This window comes from Schistocerca nitens, chromosome 9, assembly GCF_023898315.1.
Source record: "Schistocerca nitens isolate TAMUIC-IGC-003100 chromosome 9, iqSchNite1.1, whole genome shotgun sequence".
NCBI lineage: Eukaryota > Metazoa > Arthropoda > Insecta > Orthoptera > Acrididae > Schistocerca > Schistocerca nitens.
Window position 1 is genome coordinate 5,245,521 of NC_064622.1, and position 22,344 is coordinate 5,267,864.

Sequence of the window (22,344 nt, forward strand, 5' to 3'; positions counted from 1 at the left end):
AGTACTCAGATTGTTGACAGTGTAAGACTTGTTTTGATCGTTCATGCAAGTTATACTCCGAGTCAAAAGGCAGCATTGGTTTACAAGAGCGGTCGACCGTCCAGATGGTACAATGCCATGCAAAACTTATTCAGTTTTGATATACGACAACCTGTCATTTTTCATAAGGCGAAGGGTAAATCATGTAGAGAAACTGCTGTCATGCACAACGTGAGTGAGAATACTCTGGCAGGTGTCGGCAGACAATTCAAGAACGAGGACCGTATAGACTCTGTACCTCAGAAGGGCCAACGAAAGAAGTTGGACACATATGACAAGAGGACTCTAATACGAGGACGAAGGAAGGATCGTACACCTAGTGCACCCAAATTAGCAAGTGAGCTTCTATATGAGACTGAAATGAAGGTACCTCCTCAAACGTTTCGCAGATAATGGGTGCGTAGGACGAAATCGTATATGAATGAACAGAATATCGAAAGAAGGGATTGGACTTTGCTAAAGAGTTTATTATGAAGGGCCAACGGCCTTGCTTCAGTAGTAGCACCGGTTCCCGCCAGATCACCGAAGTTAAGCGCTGTCGGGCTGGGCTAGCACTTGGATGGGCGACCATCCGGTCTGCCTAGCGCTGTTGGCAAGCGGGATGCACTCAGCCCTCGTGAGGCAAACTGAGGAGCTACTTGATTCAGAAGTAGCGGCTTCGGTCTCTGAAACTGACATACGGCCGGGAGAGCGGTGTGCTGACCACATGCCCCTCCATATCCGCATCCAGTGACGCCTGTGGTCTGAGGATGACACGGCAGCCAGTCAGTGCCTTTGGGCCTTCATAGCCTGTGCGGGAGGAGTTTATTATGAAGGAAGAAACATGGTGGAACGTCGTCACTTTTACCGGCGAAAGTAAATTTAAAATTTTTGGGTCGAATCGACGAAGGATCGTGTGGCAGAAGAAGTAAAGTCACAAATGTTATGCCAAGTGTAAAACATGGAGGTGGCATTGTTTTAGTCTGGGGCTGTATATCCATATTTGAACCTGGCCAATTAGTGTTCATAGAGAGTATTATGTACAAATATATGTAAAAAAAATGCTGAAAAAATAAGGATATCAAACACGTTCAAGTTAAACATAAACGAAGCCAAGAGAGAGTACCTCGTTATGATGCGTGGTCATTGTCAGACTGCTTATCATCTACAATCACTGCAGGTTGGGTACCAGTCCTAACAAGAGAGTACAAGAATTCAATTACCTAGGGGCACTTTTCACTAAGAACTCGTCATGTAAAGCAGAGATCAATGACAGAATACAAGCAGGAAACCGATCTTGCCACAGCCTAGCACAACTGCATCGGCCCAGATATCTCTACAGACAGTTCAAGATTCGACTGTACAAAACCCTGATCCAGCCTGTTGTTCTATACGGCTGTGAGACATGGAGTATCCGGAAACAGGACTTCCATAAGCTCCTTGTTTTTGAGAGAAAAGTGCTTCGGAAGATCTTCGGTCCGATTCTGGATGCAGGTACTGGGGAATGGAGGATCAGATACAACCGAGAGCTTGAGGAACTATACCAGCAGCCCAACATAGTAGGAATTGTCAAAGCCAAACGAATGCAGTGGGCTGGTCATGTGGCCCGGAAGGAGGACCACAGATGGCCTCGGAAGCTCCTGGATTCCACACCTACAGGAAAGAGACCGCCAGGGAGACCCAAGAAGCGCTGGAGGGATAGACTCCATGAAGATTTCAACCAAGTGTCAATAGATGTGAACGGATGGCGGATAGCAGCAATGGACAGAATACAGTGGAGGAGGAGACTTGTGGATGCGTGCCATCCACTGGGCCTGATCACGTAGTAGTAGCCGTAGTAGTAGTAGTAGTAGTAGTAATGGCTCGAAACATAAGGCTCGCACTGCGCAGAAATATTTGTTGTACAACTGCCCGAAAGTCTCATAACCACAACCTTAATCAGCAGACCTCAACCCTACTGTCAATGTATTTCCATTTCCATTTCCATGGGGAGACCTAGAGCGACGTATGAGAAAAACACCAATAACTTCCAAGGAAACTTTGAAGCGTCGATTGAAAGAGAATGGAACGATGTATGTACTGACTATTTAAAAAATATCATTAGCAATATGTCACAGCGTTTGAAACATGTAACACAATAGAATGGCTACCCGACAAGACATTGAAACATATACTTTTCACAAAAAATGGTATTGAAGTAATTAGTTCTGAGAAGTATCCGAATATTAAAGTAACGTCAAATTAGGACCGAGTTTTATTTAAATCGTATTATTAAAAAAACTTTTATAAGTTATGTTAATGAAGTTTATGCTGTTGTTTACGAGACATATAACGTAATACAATACTTGAATACGTTTTTTGTTTGTTTTGTTAAGAATAAAGTTATGATGCTACAAAGTAAAAATCTCAGTCTCCGAATATTAACACTATGCACTGAATAACGATACTAGTTATGAAGTGACACATGTCAGTTGAACTGAAGATTGCAGAGAAAATATTAGTTTGAACGGTCTTTTACCGAAATGATACGTAATGAGGCATGTTTACATGTTTAATGTTATCATCAATTAACATATTTTTTAGTCCTACTCTTGCAACTACATTTAAAAACTAGTTTTGTAACAGACTACCAGTTTTCTAATAGAAATTCGTCCATGGAATAGTAAGAGATTTATAGAAGAAAGGATTATAGGTTAGATTTAAACTTTCTTTATTGTCAGATATTTTATGTTACTGTACAAATGACCAAAAATTTTTGTAGCTGCTATTGAATTTTTTTTCTGAGTCACAGACAACTTCAGTAACGGGTAATAAAGGAAATTTTTTACTCTAGTGTTGTAGCTATGGACATCATTATTTTTCTCAGATTGTGTTGGATAATTAGGTTTAATACTGGTTTGTATTTTGTGAACAATATTTGTCTTCGTTTTACACAACTAATTTTGGTACTGAGGATTAATTTTACTGTTTACTGTTTTAAGTGAAGCCTTGAGGGCATTCTTGTTGAATTTTGTTTGTACATTCATTTATAAAACTAGCCTGAATATCTTAATTTAAAATCAAGCCATGTACTTTTCTACCTTTTCTTTGGCTGAAATTTGCATTCTAGTTGATTATTTACGAAGGATCAAATAACATTTCTCTGGACTATATTTCACATTCTTTTAGAGTCGTCCTTGCCTGTTCTCTTTTGCTATGCATACAAGTGTTAACTATATCGTTAACTAAACTTTTTTGTATTGCTTGATGTATGCTTTTGGAACCTTGTGTTGATAAAAATATTTTTGTCTATAATTGAGGTCATACTGTGCTATATTTAAATTTATGTAGTGGCAGAATAGATGAGCGACGTCATGCGTTTATCTGATCTTGTTAATTTCACATGTTAAAAGAAATTTTTTAACAACAGCTTGGGGACCTTTTCATTTAATAAATTTTTCTTTCTTGTAGGTTAAGTTTAACGTTATTTATGGCCTGGCATCTTACCACTTCCAGCTCCTCACCTGATAAAGTATTTCAGTACCGCGCCAGCCAAATTCGAACAACATTCTTCGACACCTTAAATAAACGATATGCCTAGATGAAATTTTCGTTTCTTTGAATACATTTGAAGGGCGTCTAAGCGACCAGATAACCGTTTTGAAGTGTTTTCAGGACTCCAGGCTTCTGCCCGAATGCAAAAATTCCTCTTCGCCGACCTAGGAAAAAAATCTTGGTGCACCTAGAAAATGGCGTTCCTCCCGATAAAGAGAAAATAAGAGCAGTCATAGATGTTCCCAGTACTCGGTACATTCGTGATATGAGAAGTTTTCATTTAATGTGCTCGTACTACTGGAGAGTCACACAGGACTTCTGCACCAGTACATGACTTCACTTACGTTACAGCATGGTTAGGCAGAGATTCCGAAATCAGATGTTGGATTGTATGGCGTATCAAAGAGCAGATATAGACTCAGATCACTTTTTGGCAGTGCGGAAAAATAGACTGAAGTATAAAGGACTAATTAGGAAGAATGAAGAGAAATGCTTGAAGTTTTCTGAGGCTAAAGATATTGCGATGTGGAATAGCTCAGTGGGCAATTCACTTGTGAAAGACTGGACATCTCTAAATACAGAAATCACGGAAGTTGGATAAAAAAGCTGGGTACGAAGAAACCATAGGCAACAGAAGAAATACACCAAATGATCGATAAAAGCAGGAAGTACAAAACTGTTCGGGGAAATTCAGGAATACAGAAATACAAGTCACTTAAGAATTAAATAAATCGAAGGAGCAGGGAAACTAAGGCGAAATAGCTGCATGGAAAATGTGAAGAAATCGAAAAAGAAAATATTGTCAGAAGGACTGACTCGGCATATAGAAAAGTCAAAACAACTTTTTGTGAACTTAAAAGCAATGGTGGTAGCATTAAGAGCGCAGTGGGAATTCCACTGTTAAATGCACAGAAGAGAGGCAGGTGGAAAGAGTAAATTGAAGGCCTCTATGAGTGGGAACACGTGTCTGATCATGCGATAGAAGAAGAAACGGGAGTCGATATAGAAGAGGCAGGACATCCAGTATTAGAACCAGAATTTAAAAGAGCTTTGGAAGACTTAAGATCAAATAAGGCAGAAGGGGTAGGTAACATTCCATCAGAATTTCTAAGACCATTGGGGGAAGTGGCAACAAAACAAATATCCACGTTGGTGTGTAGAATGTACGAGTCTGGCGATAAACCATCTGACTTTCGGAAAAACATCATCCACACAGTTCCAAAGACAGCAAGAGCCGAGGGTGCGAGAACTAACACATACTCAGCTTAACAGCTCATCCATCCAATTGCTGACAAGAATGATATACGGAAGAATGGGAAAGACAATTGATGTGTGAGATGACGATCAGTGTGGCTTTAGGAAAGATGAAGGCACCAGAGAGGCAGTTCGGTCGTCGCGGCTGATAATAGCAGCAAAACTAAAGAAAAATCGAGACACGTTCGTAGGATTTGTCGACTTGGAAATAGCGTTCGACAATGTCAGATGGTGGAAAAAGTTTGGAATTCTGACAAAAATAAGGGTAAGTTATAGGAAAGATGAAGAATATACACAATATACAAGAGCTAAGAGGGGACAATTAGAGTGGAAAGCCAAGAACAAGATGCTCGTATTAAAATGGGTGTAAGACGCCGTCTTTCGCCCCTTCTGTTCAATCTATACATCGAAGAAGAAATGACGGAAATAGGAGGAAGGTTCAAGAATGGAATTAAAATCCAGAGTGGAAGGATATCAGTGATAAGATCCGCTTATGATATTGTTATGCTCATTGAAAGTGAGGAAGCATTACAGGATCTGCTGAGTACAGAATATGGGTTGAGAGTAAATCGAAGGAAGAAGAAAGTAGTGAGAATTAGCAGAAACGACAATAGGGAGGAACTTAATAGAAGGATTGGTGTTCATGAAGTAGATGAAGTCATGGAATTCTGCTACCTAGGAAGCAAAATAACCGATGACGGACGGAGCAAGGAGGACATATAAAGCAGATTAGCACCGGTAAAAATGGGCATTCCAAACATAGACTCCAGTCTGAGGAATAAGTATCTGAGAACGTACGTTTCGAGCACAGCGTTGTATGGTAGTGAAACATGGACTGTGCAGAAACCGGAACAGAAGAGAATCGAAGTATCTAAAATGTGGTGCTACAGAAGATTCTTCAAAATTACGTGGACTGGTAATGAATGCAAGAGGAGGTTGTCCACATAATATAGGGAAAACACTGACAGGTCGGTAGGAAATCTGGTAAGACGTCATGGAGTAACTTGCATGATATTGGAGGGATCTGTAGAGGGAAAAAACTGTAGAGGAAGACACTAGAATACATCCAACAAATAACTGAGGACGTTGGTGGCAAATTTTGTTCCTGGGACGAGGTATAGGATAGATCTTTCAGGAGGCGCTAACATCCATCCTCTTCAGTCCTAACACTGCATGCCAAGACAGACCTTCATATTGACACTAGCAGGATGGATAGATGCAGCGCAAATTCAGGAAGTTTCTGACGGATAGCTGGTGCTTCTGGAGTACGAGATGAATTGCTCCCCGGCTGAGAAATGGTGTCTAGCCGTTGCTTGGGACATCAAGAATTTCTAGAGATGTTTATTTGGAAAACCTTTAACCATTATGACGGACCACTATTCTATATAGTGGGTCACTAGTGAGAAAGATCAGTTGGGTCAACTGGCGAGATGGGCAACGAGGCTTCAGGAGTACAACGTCACAGTGGTATACAAACTGGACGCAACCATATGGACACTGCCTTTCAAGGAGTTGCTTATCGGAAGACAGTGGGTGTGGATGAAATTAGTCACCTCTGCGCCAAACGATATTGCTGTAGAACAGAGGGAAGATCCAGGACTGCTGAAAACTATTGAAGCCTTGATGGAGAAGGAACCGACCAAAGGAGAATCCCAGTTATTAAACAGAACATTGTATAAGAGGCACTATGACCCAATGGGGAGGAAATATTTGCTTTTCATTCCAGATCATCTACAGCGAGCTATCTTGAAGTGTTATCGCGACGCTCCTACATCTGGCCACATGGAATTCGTGAAGACTGTAGACAGAATCAGACGCAGGTACCACAGGCCAGACCCCTACCAATCCGCTGGACACTGTGAGCCACTGTAAGGAATGTCGGTGGCAGAAGCGTTTACCGCAGTTATCTCCGGGTATGTGGTGCTAATTGGAATCGACCTCTTGGGGAGATTCCCGAAGTCGACAACGGGAATGATGAATAATAGTCTGTACTGACTACCTGACCTGCTACGCTATCAATAAAACTGTGTTGACCGCCAAAGCTCCGGAAACTGCAGAGCTCCATGTAGACCATTTTGAATCACGAACATCCTGCTTGATGCCCCTGATCTCGGAGTTTTCCAGTCGGGACGGCATGTTCAAATGGTTCAAATGGCTCTGAGCACTATGGGGCTCAACTGCTGTGGTCATTAGTCCCCTAGAACTTAGAACTAGTTAAACCTAACTAACCTAAGGACATCACAAACACCCATGCCCGAGGCAGGATTCGAACCTGCGACCGTAGCGGTCTCGCGGTTCCAGACTGCAGCGCCTTTAACCGCACGGCCACTTCGGCCGGCGACGGCATGTTGCTTTACGTTGTGACATCACCCGCAGGACGATAACAGTCTACCACCCACAAACGAATGGCCTCAAAGTACGCTTAAATAAGATATTGGTAAATATGCTGTCGACGTGCACTGATGTCTAAGAGAGAGACTGACCCGTCGTGACATTCGCATAAAACACAGAAAAGCGAGACACTACTGATTTCACACAATTCCTTCAGCTCAGCAATGGATACGACACTCAAGATGACTACATGAAACACCCAATCATCGAGAACGAAGAAGCAAAACAGTTGGCTCACATACAGACTCTGGACACCCAGGAGAAGGTCTGAGAGCGCTATAACGCCAAGCACTGACCGGTGGGATAAAGCTCTGGAACCTTGGTACGGATTTTTACACCTGTTAGCGAAATGGCTATATCGGAAATGTTACTAAAACGCCACCTTGGGTCGTATCGTATCCTTCACCGCTTGTTGGAAGTCACATATGAAGTCGAGGGTTATGACCCTTCATCAAGAAGACAAAAACCGCAGTACAGAAACGTTGTCCATGTTCCCCATAGGAAAGCCTACCGTGTCCTGGAGCGCAGATCGAAGATGGGATTTCTCGTTTAAGGAAACTGAAGACGCACTCGATGACTACAAAGCTCCGACGGGAGGGACTACATTCGACGCTCATCATATTGAAGCGGGTGCAACAACACGACTAGAAGGTTCCCGTACAGAATACCACCGACAAAACCTAGTTCCAGGGAGCTGTAGTCGGCTGCAGTGAGAAATTCTGAAACAGTGGATCGATTTTTGTCCAGGAGAGGGAACGGTGGGGTGAACTGTGCTACATGACTTGTCGAATAGCTTTTAGTGTTACTGGCTGGCGTGTTACAGTTGTTATCATTGCCGGGAGGTTCTCGAAATTGATTTTGTTTTAACCTTTGTATATTCTGGAATATTATATATCCGTATAAGTAGCACCAAGTTCCGTGCAGGGGCTCAGTTCATTTCTGCTCTGGCCGAGCGTTGAGGTTCGTAATAAATGTGGTTTCGGTGCCAAATATTGCACTCCGTCGACGACCCTAGTTTAGGATTTGGGTTTGAATGTTGTTAGAACGTGACAGTATGTCTGTTATTCTCAAACTGCAATGGAATGTTGACATCAAATTTCAGAGCTAATAAAGTAATCTGAGGCTGCAACAATTGAAACGGATGCACACGAGATTTATGTGTGTGAATTCCACATATAATTCTAATTATTTTCTCTTGTAAAATGAATATTTCTTATGTAACTGAGAAATTACCCAGAATACTATTAAATCAAAAAGTACAAAATGTGTTGACTTACTGATTTCTTTGTGCTCCATGTTGACAATTTTTGTTATGCCAAATGATCGCCGTGACACTTTTACAATCAAGACGGATTATAAGTAACATTGTATAACCAGTGAGTGTGGTATCCCATCAGACATTATGTCTGTTTCTGCAAATTAATGTTTGCATCAACTGCAAAAAAGGGTACTTTTTTCTCTTGACTCAAATAAACAGTTGGATCATTAATGGAGAGCAAGGAGAGTAGTGGACCTATGATCGAACCCTGCGGAAGGCCAATTGCGATTTCTCTCAATGAAACTGATATGGCCTCCTTGTTTGTTTGTATGTTTGGATTGTTAAATGATTTTAGGTACAAGAGAAGAAACTGTCATACACAAAAACTGATGCAAAACTGTTATGCAGAGGGGGCAACACATGTCTCTGTTTTATAGATCATGAGAAACTGTTGACAAGCTTTAGCAAAGTAAATTTACATGTCTTTTTTATCGAATGTGCAACAGCTTTTGATGGGTTGTAACAAAGGAAATTACCTAAATTCTCAAAGCAATGAATACTGATTAGAAGAATCTGCATTTTAGTTAAAAATAAATAATGCACTGGCAACAGCCTTGCCGCAGTTGTATCATCGGTTTCCGTCAGATCACCGAAGTTAACCGCTGTCGGTCTCGGCTAGCACTTACGTGACCGCCTGGGTCTGGCGAGCGCTGTTGGCAAATGGGGTTAATTCAGCCCTTGTGAGGCCAGTCGAAGCGCATCTTGACTGAGAACTAGCGGAACCGATAAGGAAAACTTACAACGGCCGCGATAGCGGTGTGCCCCTCCACATCCACATCCAGTGATGCCTATCGGCTGAGGATGACGCGGCGGTCAGTCGCTACCGTTGGGCCTTCAGAGGTCTATTCGGACGGAATCAAGCTTTTTAAAAAATAACGTCCTATCCAGTAAAATGTAATTCCACAGAAAAACTGGACAAGCCTGTATTCTTCCACCGTTGCTGATCAATGTTTATCAAGAGAAAATATTTCAGAAAGCATTGAAAAACATTAACGCGGGATGCGTATCAAGTACGTTTGGATAAATTGCATCCGAGGCGGTGTGGACACCATACTGAAGGCGAGCAACACACGGGATCTACAAATATTAATGATTAACACGGAAGAATAACATAAGACATGTAGCCTAACAATCAATATTGAGAAAACAAAATTCCGAATAATATCACGAGGTTTGGGTTATTTGAGAATACCAGATTTTACTTTGGTAGTTCTCAAGCCTAGCGAGAAATGAAATTTAAATATCTTTGTACATGGCTCTTCGATGACTCGATCACATACGTAGAGGAAGAGTCGAGAAAGCTCGCTCCGACTGCTATCTGTCATGAAATTTGAGAATGTGCTTAGTAAAATGGACTTCATGTAGCTCTCACAATTCGAGGACTTCGTTTGGGTGTCAGAATCCCAATTGTAAAATTGTCTGTCTGGATAGTACTGATACACGGAAAGCACCATTGACAGCTATGGTTGTGGAAGCAAAATCAGAACCTAAGGCCGCGTAGACGCGCTTCAACGCCGCCTCATTGTCGGAGGACATGACTCAGTGGGCAGTTGCAAGTTGCTTGTCGATCACTAGCCAGAAGGCTAGCGTATGCGTATGCAAAACCTTACACAAAAGGTAAAAGATTTTAAAATGAGAATGTTGAGATAGGAAACCAATGGTCGGAAATAAGTATTTCAGAAGAGGTAACATGAAGGCGGAGTATGAAATATCAGTAAAAGCTGAAGACTGTAAGCTCCCTGCCCAAGCACTGAAACCGGACTACATGCAATAGTCAATAATAAAACGCCCTGAATTGAATTGCCCTCTCATATACAAATTTAGTCCCATAAATTGATATAACAACGCGATCTGTCTACACCGTTAAGGGAATATCGCCTGTAACAAGAGAGATTTACTCTGTCTGACGTACTTAATTAATCGATCTCTGTGACCCTGACAAGTTGCAATAAACATATGGATTTACATGAGTTACATGTAAGCAACTGTGCTTATACTTCAGTTTCGTGCATTGGCCGTGCTGGATCCAGTTTGTTGGCGTAACTCACAAATGCAAGACGTCATACCTCATGGAAAACGACGAACCCAAGATCCTTCAGTACCGCCAGGGACTGACTTACCTTCTCTCTTGACAAATCATGCGTAGAAAGATGGAAGGTATTGTTCACCGTTTTTGCAGAATAACGTAATGGTGATTGCAGAAACAACCCAGGAAAGTGGCTGTCTTTGCTGAAGGCAAAATGCACTTTACGTGGAATGATTTAGTTCAGATTGTATCTCGGCGTAAAATCGTCAGAATGGGAGAAATTGTGGGTATGAAACCTGAATGACTCTGAAAATATTTTATTGGTTCAAAAATGGCTCTGAGCACTATGGGACTTAACATCTATGTTCATCAGTCTCCTAGAACGTAGAACTACTTAAACCTAACTAACATAAGGACATCACACAACACCCAGTCATCACGAGGCAGAGAAAAATATTTTATTAGAAACATGTAATTGCTCCCAGAATACAGTGAAGCCTCGATGGCAAACAGAGAATTTATGTACAAGACGTTTTACGCTATAGTACATGAAGTACTGCAACCAAAGGAAACCTACATATCTAGAAGAATAATGAAGAGAGCTCAATGGACGAGCACGTGATGCGCTTGAAAGCCCTGCTATACAGACGTATCAATGAAAAACCGATTCTGTACCAGGCATCGAAGATCACCCACTTTACAAAGTCACAAGCATAACATCTCAACATGGAAAACGCCCTTTAACATTCTGAAAATACCGTGAAAGTCAGCACTCAAAGTCTTGCCGCACGAGCAAGAAAATAGCCAAGCATTATCCTCACTTATCTGCTAATGACCAGTAGATCCTGATTTCAGTTTGTTCAAATTTTACACAACCACATAGCGTCTTACCACACCACAGAGCTCCACTCGACATTGCCGACCGAGCAGACCTTGTCTTCTTCAAACATCACTTGCCGCTTATTTCATTTCTGTCAGTGTTCGTTCATGTGAAAATACCGAAGTGAATCGTGGTTCGAGGTCTGCATTAAACTAAAAGGCTCCCCGTAGCTGGTTGACCAGTTTTAAAGTTGGAGCAAGCAACTGCATACCGCCGGCAGGAGGTCAGTTGCTGCTTAACCACTGTGGTGTGAAACCCAAAATTATGATTGATGACAACTTTTTTCATAGTTTCTGTTCTCTTGTGCATGCGAAATTTTATTGCCACAGGGCTATAAAATGTTCGGTAAAATGGCATATTTTAGATTCTTAGGACTGGAGGTAGATGAAAAGCTCTACGAGGCGCGTTCAGTAAGTAATGCAACGCATCTTTACTCGGCCATTTTCGTTTGACAAAATGCGGATCTGGTTGTGGGGCGCCGTGGAATATTCCCGCTTCAGCCACTGTAGTTTCATTGAGTTCAGATAAGTGGCGGCTCTGTACGTACCCTTCAAAGTGGCACTTGTAACGTAGGTGCGTTCCAGCCAGAAATCTGCCATCGAGTTTCTTTCGGTCCAAACCAGAGCAGTGCAGATATTCGGAGGCGCTTGCAGAGTGTCTACGAAGCTCTGGCCGTGAACAAAAGCACTGTGAGTGGTTGGGCGAGGCGCCTGTGAGCATCGCTACAAATTCGTGCGAATCTGTCCGGATCTCCCGCTTTCCGGCCCTCCGAACACCACGGCTGTGATTCCTGCGGTGCTGGACTTCAGCGTGTCCGACGCCACAAAAATGCAAACCAATTTCTTCTTCTCCACGGCAGTGGGAGGGCTTTCACATCCTCTGTGCACCCGAGAGACACTCACGAAACTTCACTGGACTGTTCTTCGTCGTCCACCCAACAGCTCGGAAGTTGCACCAGTTTGCCGCAATGAAGGACGCTCTCCGCGGAAAGCAGTGTGTGGTTTATGGGGAGGTTACTGGTGCAGCAAGGCGCTGGCTGCGTCGTCGCAACACGCGGACATACAGTAACGAGGCGTAAAACCATCAGCACACGGACCGTGCTGTCGAACGTCAACGTTGAGCGTGCCAAGTTCAACGTGCTGCTGAAGGCTCAGGAACGATGCGACTCGTGCACACGGTGCGTGGGCCCCAACGTGGTATACGCGATCGCAACGCACTCCAGCGGCAGTTGAGGGATGTTTCAAGTTCGTAAATCACACCGTTTACCAAACGGGCGCGCGTAAAATTCCGACGTTAGCTCTATTACAACGCACGCTTCCTCCATCGTCCACGAAAAGGAAAGTGCCATATCCGATCAAAAAGGAAACAGGCTTATAAAAGATCCATTACAAACAGCGCGGTACAAATTTGGAATACTTCTCCGCATAAGATAAACATTATTTCATCATTCCCACATTTCAGCAAAACCCCAAGGTCAGTCTTATTTGATCACTGTTCCTACCCAGTAGCAGAATCTTTGCAACATGTCAATTACGAGCCGTAAAAGAAGAAGGGGCAAAATATCTTTATACAAGTTGCGCAAGCTGTCATGTACATTAAACCAATCGAACACAGTCACCTCTCAAGAAAAGGTGAACTTATATCTACATAACGTCAAATATCATAGTATATATTTATATTAAACTAATAATAAAGTATCAGAACCTAACAAAAACGTGAATGATAGGAAAAAAGTTTGGAAGTGTCAAGAAGCGAACCACCGCCCCCATAAACAATTCATCACTTTTTTAAAATCTCATTTTGTTGATTTTAGTTCGTTGTATCTGCTCGGCGCGGACATTGAAAGACACCCATTTCAGTTCGTTGTTGATCCATTAACTAGCTAACCCTCTGACCGAACACGCTTTTTTTCTCGTTTTGTTTTTGTTCGTTGCATCTGCTCGGGGCGGACGTCGTAGGACAACCGTTTAAGTTTGTTGTTGATCGATTAACTCAGTTTTTTTATTACAGAGGGAGCTAACCCTCTGACCGAACACGCTGAGCTACCGTGCCGGCATCACTGGACAGACGCTACTCATTTCGCTAAACCAACAACACACCTCTTACATGAAATAATATTATGTTACGCCGCGCTGAAAACCTTAATCGTAGATATGTTACTAATTCAAATTTAATTATAACAAATTGTACCAAGAACAATGCGTTTTTGGTGGATCTTCAGTGTGTCGCTGCCTTCACATAGCCTACTCTCATAATACGCAACTTACAATAATTCTTTTGCCACGAATATGATGTTTCTCATTATTTTATCGGAACGAATCACACAGTTAACAACGGGTTTTCCAGTGATTGTCAATTTGCTGGTGCTCAGAAACGGCATATATACATATAGGCTTGAAATGAATGCCAATATGGCGCCTCGCAACTATGTACTGAAGGGAGACGGCGTGTGTGTGACGTAGGTGGCGCTGTGCCATCTCATTGGTCAACGCTCAGACGCACGCTTAGAATATCTGACATGCCAAATACGGCTCTGCATGTTCGGAAAGACTCCCGAACGTGCTGTTCCACGCTATGACGTCAGAAACTCGGCACGCTCAACGTTCGGATGCACGGTCCGTGTGCCGACGGCTTAATGCTGTCGCACTGATGGAGATTGTGTCCAAGAATAGGGTTTCGTATTCTCAAGGAGTGGGGAATAATTTTGGAAAAAGTGTGTTGCACTACTTATCAAACGCCCCTCTGATTACGTTTAGGTTCTTGTGTAGAATGTTAAGTGCTTCCTTTCTACTATAAAAATAACCTTATATGTATGTAGACAAGAGAGAGAGAGAGAGAGAGAGAGAGAGAGAGAGAGAGAGACATCTACAGCAAACGTGACGTCTGCGTTGACGCTCTACTGACCTGTCGTCGTCGGATCCTGCAATCCCGGCAGCGACAGATGTACCACGGTGGTGGCAACCTGGTTGGTAGAGACTTCCCTCTCACGTGTCGCCTGTGGACCAGAGAGCGAGCAGATCAGTACAGAAAGGGCGCACGCCACATTACGAGAGACTGATCCCTTGCATCGTACAGGGTCTAATTTAATTTAATTTGTGGTAAGGTCCTATGGGACCAAACTGCTGAGGCCTTCAGTCCCTAGGCCTACACACTACGTAACCTAACTTAAACTAACTTACACTAAGGACAACACAAACACACATGCCCGAGGGACGACTCGAACCTCCGACGGGGGAAGCCGCGCGAACCGTGACAAGGCGCCCTAGACCGCACGGCTACCCCGCGCGGCGTACGTTCTCTCACCAGTGGTATCCACACGACCTTATGTAACGCGCAATTGACCATCAGATGTCACGGCAGGCGGTCGCTGTAACTTTCTTGGATGAATTCCCGTAAGTTGTTTGAAAATATCCCAAAGTTGTTCCATTGGGTGCAGTTCGAGACTCTGAGCAGAACAGTTCATTGCTGGACTGTTATTGTCCACAGACCGTTGCCTCAGAGACGGTGCTTTGAGAAAGTATGCGTTGTCTTGCTGATACAATCAGTCGTCTGCGAAGTGTTCCTCTGCTGTAAGCTGCACGCATTGCTGCAAAACGTATTCGTATCCTTCCGCATTTAGTTTTCTTAAACGCAAAGAGGGGACCACGTCCCAACCACGAAGAACACTCCCATACCGCAACAGTAGCTCCTCAGAGCTCCACTGTTGACATATCACACGGTGGAAGGTAATGTTCTCCCTGCATTCGCCAAACCCAGGTTTGCTGATTTCACGCGATTTTTTACAACCACCCATCGCAACGCTCGACGGACCCTCTGCGTCAGTGCGTGAAGTCTGGCTAGTTTTGGTTCAGCTTTGCTTCTTCCTCCGCATTTACACTTCGCAATCAGATCACCAACAGCAGACTTCCTCGGCTTTAGAAGGGTTGAAATGTTCCTGATAGATTTGTTTCTCTGACGGTACCCAGTGACTGGTCAACCTCCGAAGTCAGAGACCGGTCGCTGTAAATTTTACCTGGCAGAATTGCCGTAAGTTGATTGAAAATTGTATACGCCAGGAGAAACTCAGGTCTCACAACTTTGAGACACGTTAGGACGTCGACCTAGCTTTAGACTTTCGGCTCTTGAGACAGAATGGTTAGAATTCCTCCACAGACATTCAGGCACCTCAAAGGAAGAACCCTCAGCAGAGTTAAATACGTCATAAAGGCGAAGGGTGGACACAAACCTCTTACTGACGTCCACTAATACAGTATGTGTGTGGATGCTTCTGATCAGATGGTGTTTATCACACATCCATTCAAATTGCGTTCGTTTTCAAAGTGCACTATATCTCTTAAGAATGACGACTGCGACTTATTCTATATAGTACTCAGCATAACGACATACTAGCGGTTCTGGCGCTGCAGTCCGGAACCGCGGGACTGCTACGGTCGCAGGTTCGAATCCTGCCTCGGGCATGGGTGTGTGTGATGTCCTTAGGTTAGTTAGGTTTAAGTAGTTCTAAGTTCTAGGGGACTTATGACCTAAGATGTTGAGTCCCATAGTGCTCAGAGCCATTTGAACCATTAGCCATAACGACATATCAGCTATTTCTCCAGGAGAAGAAGACTGGGTTGTTTACGGCTGAAAAATACGGTACGTTCTGAATGCACGAGGTTACGAAATAAAATGTTTCAATAAGTTTATTGCGTCATACATTAGTACTGTTTTGCATTTTTTGAAACGTGTAATGCAGTTTTTACACTTTAGAGTGTTTGTTAACATTTTTCTGTTTCAGTAAGTAACAGCATGGGACAACATTTACAATTTCGTGTAGCTGATTACGCTAAATGATGTTTCTAAGCACACCGGACAAAAATTTAGAATTTAGTCCCCCTCCCCCCCCCCCCAAGGAAAATGATAATGACCCCACGCAGGCGAGGAAGAGTGTCCGCAAGTTGCTTCAGGTATGTCATATCCAATTAAAGCCAGTTGTTGTTGATTATAACCCACAGAGCTACCAAACTGCACGAAAGTTGATTTCTACATCTCACTCGCTGTTCCATATCGCGCCAAACATCGTCTGTGAGATTAAAATTGGATGACTTAATTGGCCAGTCAAAGTGCGAAGAGTCGCCCCAATAACGTATGTGTCCAGATGTGGTGTCCCCTTTGAAGAAGGGAATGGCCCAGCATCATGAAGACGTAAAAGCAAGGGCAGCACTTGGTCACCGAGGATATTGAAATAAACATCCTCGGTCATGTGACACGGAAAGCACCCCAGGAATCACAGCCCCTCTGCGAGCCAGTCAGAAGTACCTCCTCCACACACTGCGAGTAAAACGCCTCTTTGGCAGTCGGGACACTTAACCTCTTATATCACGTGAAAGGAAGCAAAGCTGTGGCTCGTATAATCACACTACATGTCTCCAGTCAGCTACAGTCCAGTTCTGTGCTACCTGGAACTTCGAGGGCATACATCTTCCACTGCTGCTGTGACCAACGGCCTTTTGCGGGGTACTTAGCACCAAATGTCCACTCCGTGCAGTTCCATTCGCAATGTCGCTCGGAAACTGGCTTGGATGGACCTGCATTCACTGACGACCGTACATACTGTCGTCATGGACACGGTGTAACAATCGTTTTCGGTCCCCGTTGGTTAGGATCATATTACGACCACTGTTCTCAGAAACGATTTTATATGCAGGGCATTCACAGCTGCTGAAGGCCATGATGAATGAAAACACCGCTGACAGCCGGTAAAACTTGAGTTTAATTGACCACATCACCGGTATCATGGCTTACAGCCGCATCTTCAGGTGCAACCTACATACACTCCTGGAAATTGAAATAAGAACACCGTGAATTCATTGTCCCAGGAAGGGGAAACTTTATTGACACATTCCTGGGGTCAGATACATCACATGATCACACTGACAGAGCCACAGGCACATAGACACAGGCAACAGAGCATGCACAATGTCGGCACTAGTACAGTGTATATCCACCTTTCGCAGCAATGCAGGCTGCTATTCTCCCATGGAGACGATCGTAGAGATGCTGGATGTAGTCCTGTGGAACGGCTTGCCATGCCATTTCCACCTGGCGCCTCAGTTGGACCAGCGTTCGTGCTGGACGTGCAGACCGCGTGAGACGACGCTTCATCCAGTCCCAAACATGCTCAATGGGGGACAGATCCGGAGATCTTGCTGGCCAGGGTAGTTGACTTACACCTTCTAGAGCACGTTGGGTATCACGGGATACATGCGGACGTGCATTGTCCTGTTGGAACAGCAAGTTCCCTTGCCGGTCTAGGAATGGTAGAACGATGGGTTCGATGACGGTTTGGATGTACCGTGCACTATTCAGTGTCCCCTCGACGATCACCAGTGGTGTACGGCCAGTGTAGGAGATCGCTCCCCACACTATGATGCCGGGTGTTGGCCCTGTGTGCCTCGGTCGTATGCAGTCCTGATTGTGGCGCTCACCTGCACGGCGCCAAACACGCATACGACCATCATTGGCACCATGGCAGAAGCGACTCTCATCGCTGAAGACGACACGTCTCCATCCGTCCCTCCATTCACGCCTGTCGCGACACCACTGGAGGCGGGCTGCACGATGTTGGGGCGTGAGCGGAAGACGGCCTAACGGTGTGCGGGACCGTAGCCCAGCTTCATGGAGACGGTTGCGAATGGTGCTCGCCGATACCCCAGGAGCAACAGTGTCCCTAATTTGCTGGGAAGTGGCGGTGCGGTCCCCTACGGCACTGCGTAGCATCCTACGGTCTTGACGTGCATCCGTGCGTCGCTGCGGTCCGGTCCCAGGTCGACGGGCACGTGCACCTTCCGCCGACCACTGGCGACAACATCGATGTACTGTGGAGACCTCACGCCCCACGTGTTGAGTAATTCGGCGGTACGTCCACCCGGCCTCCCGCATGCCCACTATACGCCCTCGCTCAAAGTCCGTATACTGCACATACGGTTCACGTCCACGCTGTCGCGGCATGCTACCAGTGTTAAAGACTGCGATGGAGCTCCGTATGCCACGGCAAACTGGCTGACACTGACGGCGGCGGTGCACAAATGCTGCGCAACTAGCGCCATTCGACGGCCAACACCGCGGTTCCTGGTGTGTCCGCTGTGCCGTGCGTGTGATCATTGCTTGTACAGCCCTCTCGCAGTGTCCGGAGCAAGTATGGTGGGTCTGACACACCGGTGTCAATGTGTTCTTTTTTCCATTTCCAGGAGTGTATTTCAGAATTAAAATATAATTATAAACTGAGACACAAAGGAATTACAGATACTGGCCGCGAGTGGGCACTGATGTAAATCAGTGGGAAAGTTGAAAACTTACGCCGGTCTGGGACTCGAACCCGGGTCTCCTGCTTACTAGGCAGTTAATGTGACCACAAAGCCATCTCAATACGTTGGTAATTGCACCTGCACTGACTATCAGAGCACGTCTCTCGTCAGACGCAAATTCTCTCCTTTCCCATCACCCTTGCTACTCGCTGCCTTTCGCTGATTCCCAAGAGTTCGAGCATGGTGTGAATCAGCACTGACGAGATAATTGGCCGTCTTCGCCTCGTATACAGGGTGGTTATAATTATATTTCATTTCTTAAATGCGCTGGCTGCACCTGACGATGTGGCTCTAAGTCTTGAAACCGGTAGTGTGGTCAATCAAAAGCAAGTTTTATTAGCTGTCAGCGCCGTTTTCATTCATCATGACACCATTCTCAGCAAGTGGTACACATTCCTAATAGACGTTTTAGAAACTGTGTCCCTGTACTCCGACAAATGGGGCAAATTCATTCGCTATGAGGCCACGGACATGTTCGAACACGATAGCGCCTTTCTGCCATTCTGTCAAGTCTCCACAACTATCCACCCTATACATATGACTGAGCTGGTTGCACACCACTTCGTCTCCACGAATTACGTGTACGGAAGTGGGTTGCATTACCACCCAGTTCTAGACCATCTACTAATTTGAACTGTGGGTACAGGACCAGAGGACTGCAGGGAGCCGACTGGTGCGGTGTCATCCTCCGTCATACGGCGTCATTCTGACGTGGTACGGAGGTGCGTGGGGTCAGGGAACCCCTCTCCAGACATTTGGATCTCTTACTTCTCACTCAAGAAGCCTTTCCAACGGCGCCAGGAGGCTGAGAGCACCCTATTCCAATCGTCCCATCAAGAAAAAGCCAGTGAGAGTACCTGGAGTCGAGTCGGACCCTCCACATTTCAGGCAGTCACACAGATCACTCAGCTACGGAGATGGACCTACATCATTCACAGCGCTCCAAAGCTCTTGACGGGATGACTAATATTTTTTCTGGTAAGCTGTTACTGCGGAGACGTACCGACGCACTCCTGGATGTCCTCTGTGGCAACAGCGCACTGCTGATCCCCGACTCACCTGCAGCACGACGAGGGCGTACTTGAGGTCCTGCAGGGCCTCCGGCGCCACGCCTTCCGCCCAGCGCAGGCTGACGGTGGCCGTGCCGTCCGACGCGGCCGTCACGTCCACGGAGAACGCGTCGCTCGTCGGGGTCACGCCTGCGGATGAGAGCAAACTTCACTGTGCCGCCCAAAGACATGATAAGCACGTAGAGAGGCTACGGCACGTTATTTAGCGCTACCTACTGTCCGGGGCAGTATTCTTTTTTCTTTGTGTACTTTCCAGTAACTAACAAGAGTAAAATCGTAAGAAAAAGTGTACTACAAGGTATACGCTAGTGTCCAAAATTAAAGTAACACACTGCTATTTCACCATCCTTAGACTAATTAGCGGAAGAGTTATGCAAACTGTCAACGGATGTCCTATACGATGGTGGTCTGCACGGAAGATTGCATTACGGTCAACGGACAACCGCACCAGCAATGGCGTCAGGGCACCTATTAAGGGGGGTAGTGTTTGCCGGGTAGTTGCACATCCACAGTCGCTGTCTATACAGTCACGGTCGTTGCAGTATGGCAAAAAGAAGAAGCCTAGCAGACTCGCTGCGGTGGAGGGTCATAAGAAGAACGGAAGCAGGACAGTCGCAAACCGATGAAGCCCGATGGCTTAATGCGAATCGTTCTGTTGTTTCTCAGATGAGGCGTCAGTTTATGCAGACCGAAAGTGTATCGCGGAAACCATGTGTGACATCAGAAAGAGTGGACCGTTATTTGGGTGTACCGCCTTAGCACTGCACTGCAGCTTGCATCTGACCTCGCATCATCCACTGGGCGTGTCGTATCGAGGTAAACGGTGTACTGAAGGCTTCAGCAGACTGGCCTTTATTGTCGGAGACCTGCTGTGTGTTTACCGCTGGCGTGTATTCACAGAAAGGAACGTCCAGAGTGGAGTGGTAAATGTGCCACCTGGATGGTCAAACGGTGGGCCAATGTTCTTCCCACAGATGAGTCCCGATTTGGTCTGGAGAGTGATTCTCGACGGATTCGCTTCTGGACGGCACGTGGAACACGATTTAGGGACCCAAACATTCTGGAAAGAGACCGATACCTAGGAGGATCCATAACGGTGAGGACAGGGATTATGTTGAGCACTCTAACACTTCTCCATGAAACTGTGCTGCTGAGTCAGCAAGATTTAACTGCTGTCAGGCAACGTGAGAGGATCTTCAGATCTCATGCGGCGTTGTTGCGGTGTTTTGAGCCAACAGTTGTACTGATGGACGATAACGCTCGACCTCATAGAGCACGGGTGATTGATGTTCTTTTTGGAAATAGAAGATATTGGACGCATGGCGCGGACTGCTCGCTCTCCCAGTTTGGATCCGATAAAGCACGTCTGGGATGCAGTAGGGAGACTGGCTGCATCACGTCAGCATCCACCAAGCACTCTGCAAGAATTGTGAGCAGATTTTCAGAAAGAAAGGCGTTATTTCCTCAACATCAGATTGGTGACATCATTCACAGCATGCCCTGTCGTTGTCAGGCTTGTATAGATGCCACAGGTGGTCACACCCCATACTGAGCATATTAACTATTGTCAGAATGTGGGTGGTTGCAAAAAAAAAAAAAAAAAAAAAAAACGAAGAACGTTTTTATCTACCGTTGTGCACCTTGCAGCTGATTACGTTCTGTATTCTTAATATTGTTTCTACATTAGTATCGACTGTTGATACTGCTTAGCCGGACGGAGTGGCCGTGCGGTTCTAGGTGCTACAGTCTGGAGCCGAGCGACCGCTACGATCGCAGGTTCGAATCCTGCCTCGGGCATCGATGTGTGTGATGTCCTTAGGTTAGTTTGGTTTAATTAGTTCTAAGTTCTAGGCGACTGATGACGTCAGAAGTTGAGTCGCATAGTGCTCAGAGCCATTAGAACCATTTGATAATGCTTCGTGGAAAAATGAACGGAACCTTCAAAATTTCCGTTTGTTGCTTTATTTTTGGAGGAGGAGATTAGCGTTTAACGTCCCGTCGACAACGACGTCATTAGAGAAGGAGCACAAGCTCGGATTAGGGAAGGATGCGGAAGGAAATCGGCCGTGCCCTTTCAACGGAACCATCCCATCATTTGCCTGAAGCGATTTAGGGAAATCACGGGAAACCTAAATCTGGATGGCCGGACGCGGGTTTGAACCGTCGTCCTCCCGAATGCGAGTCCAGTGTGCTAACCACTGCGCCACCCCGCTCGGTTTTCATTTCGGACACAAGTGTACACAGAAACTGAACACAGGTCCTCCACTGGAGAGCGAGTTGCCTCGATCTCTCAGCCAGCCACGCTTTCCTTATGGGTGCACAAGCGGCAGTGGTAACAGCTTCTTTTTTCGATTTCTCGGAAAATAAGCGTTTTCGGACCACATGTACGAGGGCATTTTGTTTCCAAGCTCAGGTCCGTCAGCAAATCGAAACCAAAGTGATAATGTGGTGAAGTTTTGCGCAGATGTGCTGTGCAGTCTCTCTAGTATGCCCGTCTATCGCATCGT

General features: G+C 45.3%; 1 protein-coding gene and 1 pseudogene across 39 annotated transcripts in view; one reads left to right on the forward strand and one right to left on the reverse strand.

The window, feature by feature from the left end:
* The window catches only part of LOC126203575 (mucin-2-like), a 366,840-nt gene that overhangs the window by 185,675 nt on the left and 158,821 nt on the right, over positions 1-22,344 (reverse strand). For all 39 annotated transcript variants that reach the window (XM_049937906.1, XM_049937910.1, XM_049937908.1 and 36 more), the window contains exons 7-8: positions 19,827-19,966; positions 14,326-14,416 (exon numbers count right to left, since the gene is read on the reverse strand). In XM_049937906.1, coding sequence (XP_049793863.1) covers positions 14,326-14,416; positions 19,827-19,966 — 231 coding nt within the window. The remainder of the gene's footprint in view (positions 1-14,325; positions 14,417-19,826; positions 19,967-22,344) is intronic.
* LOC126204705 (5S ribosomal RNA) lies at positions 517-634 on the forward strand (annotated as a pseudogene).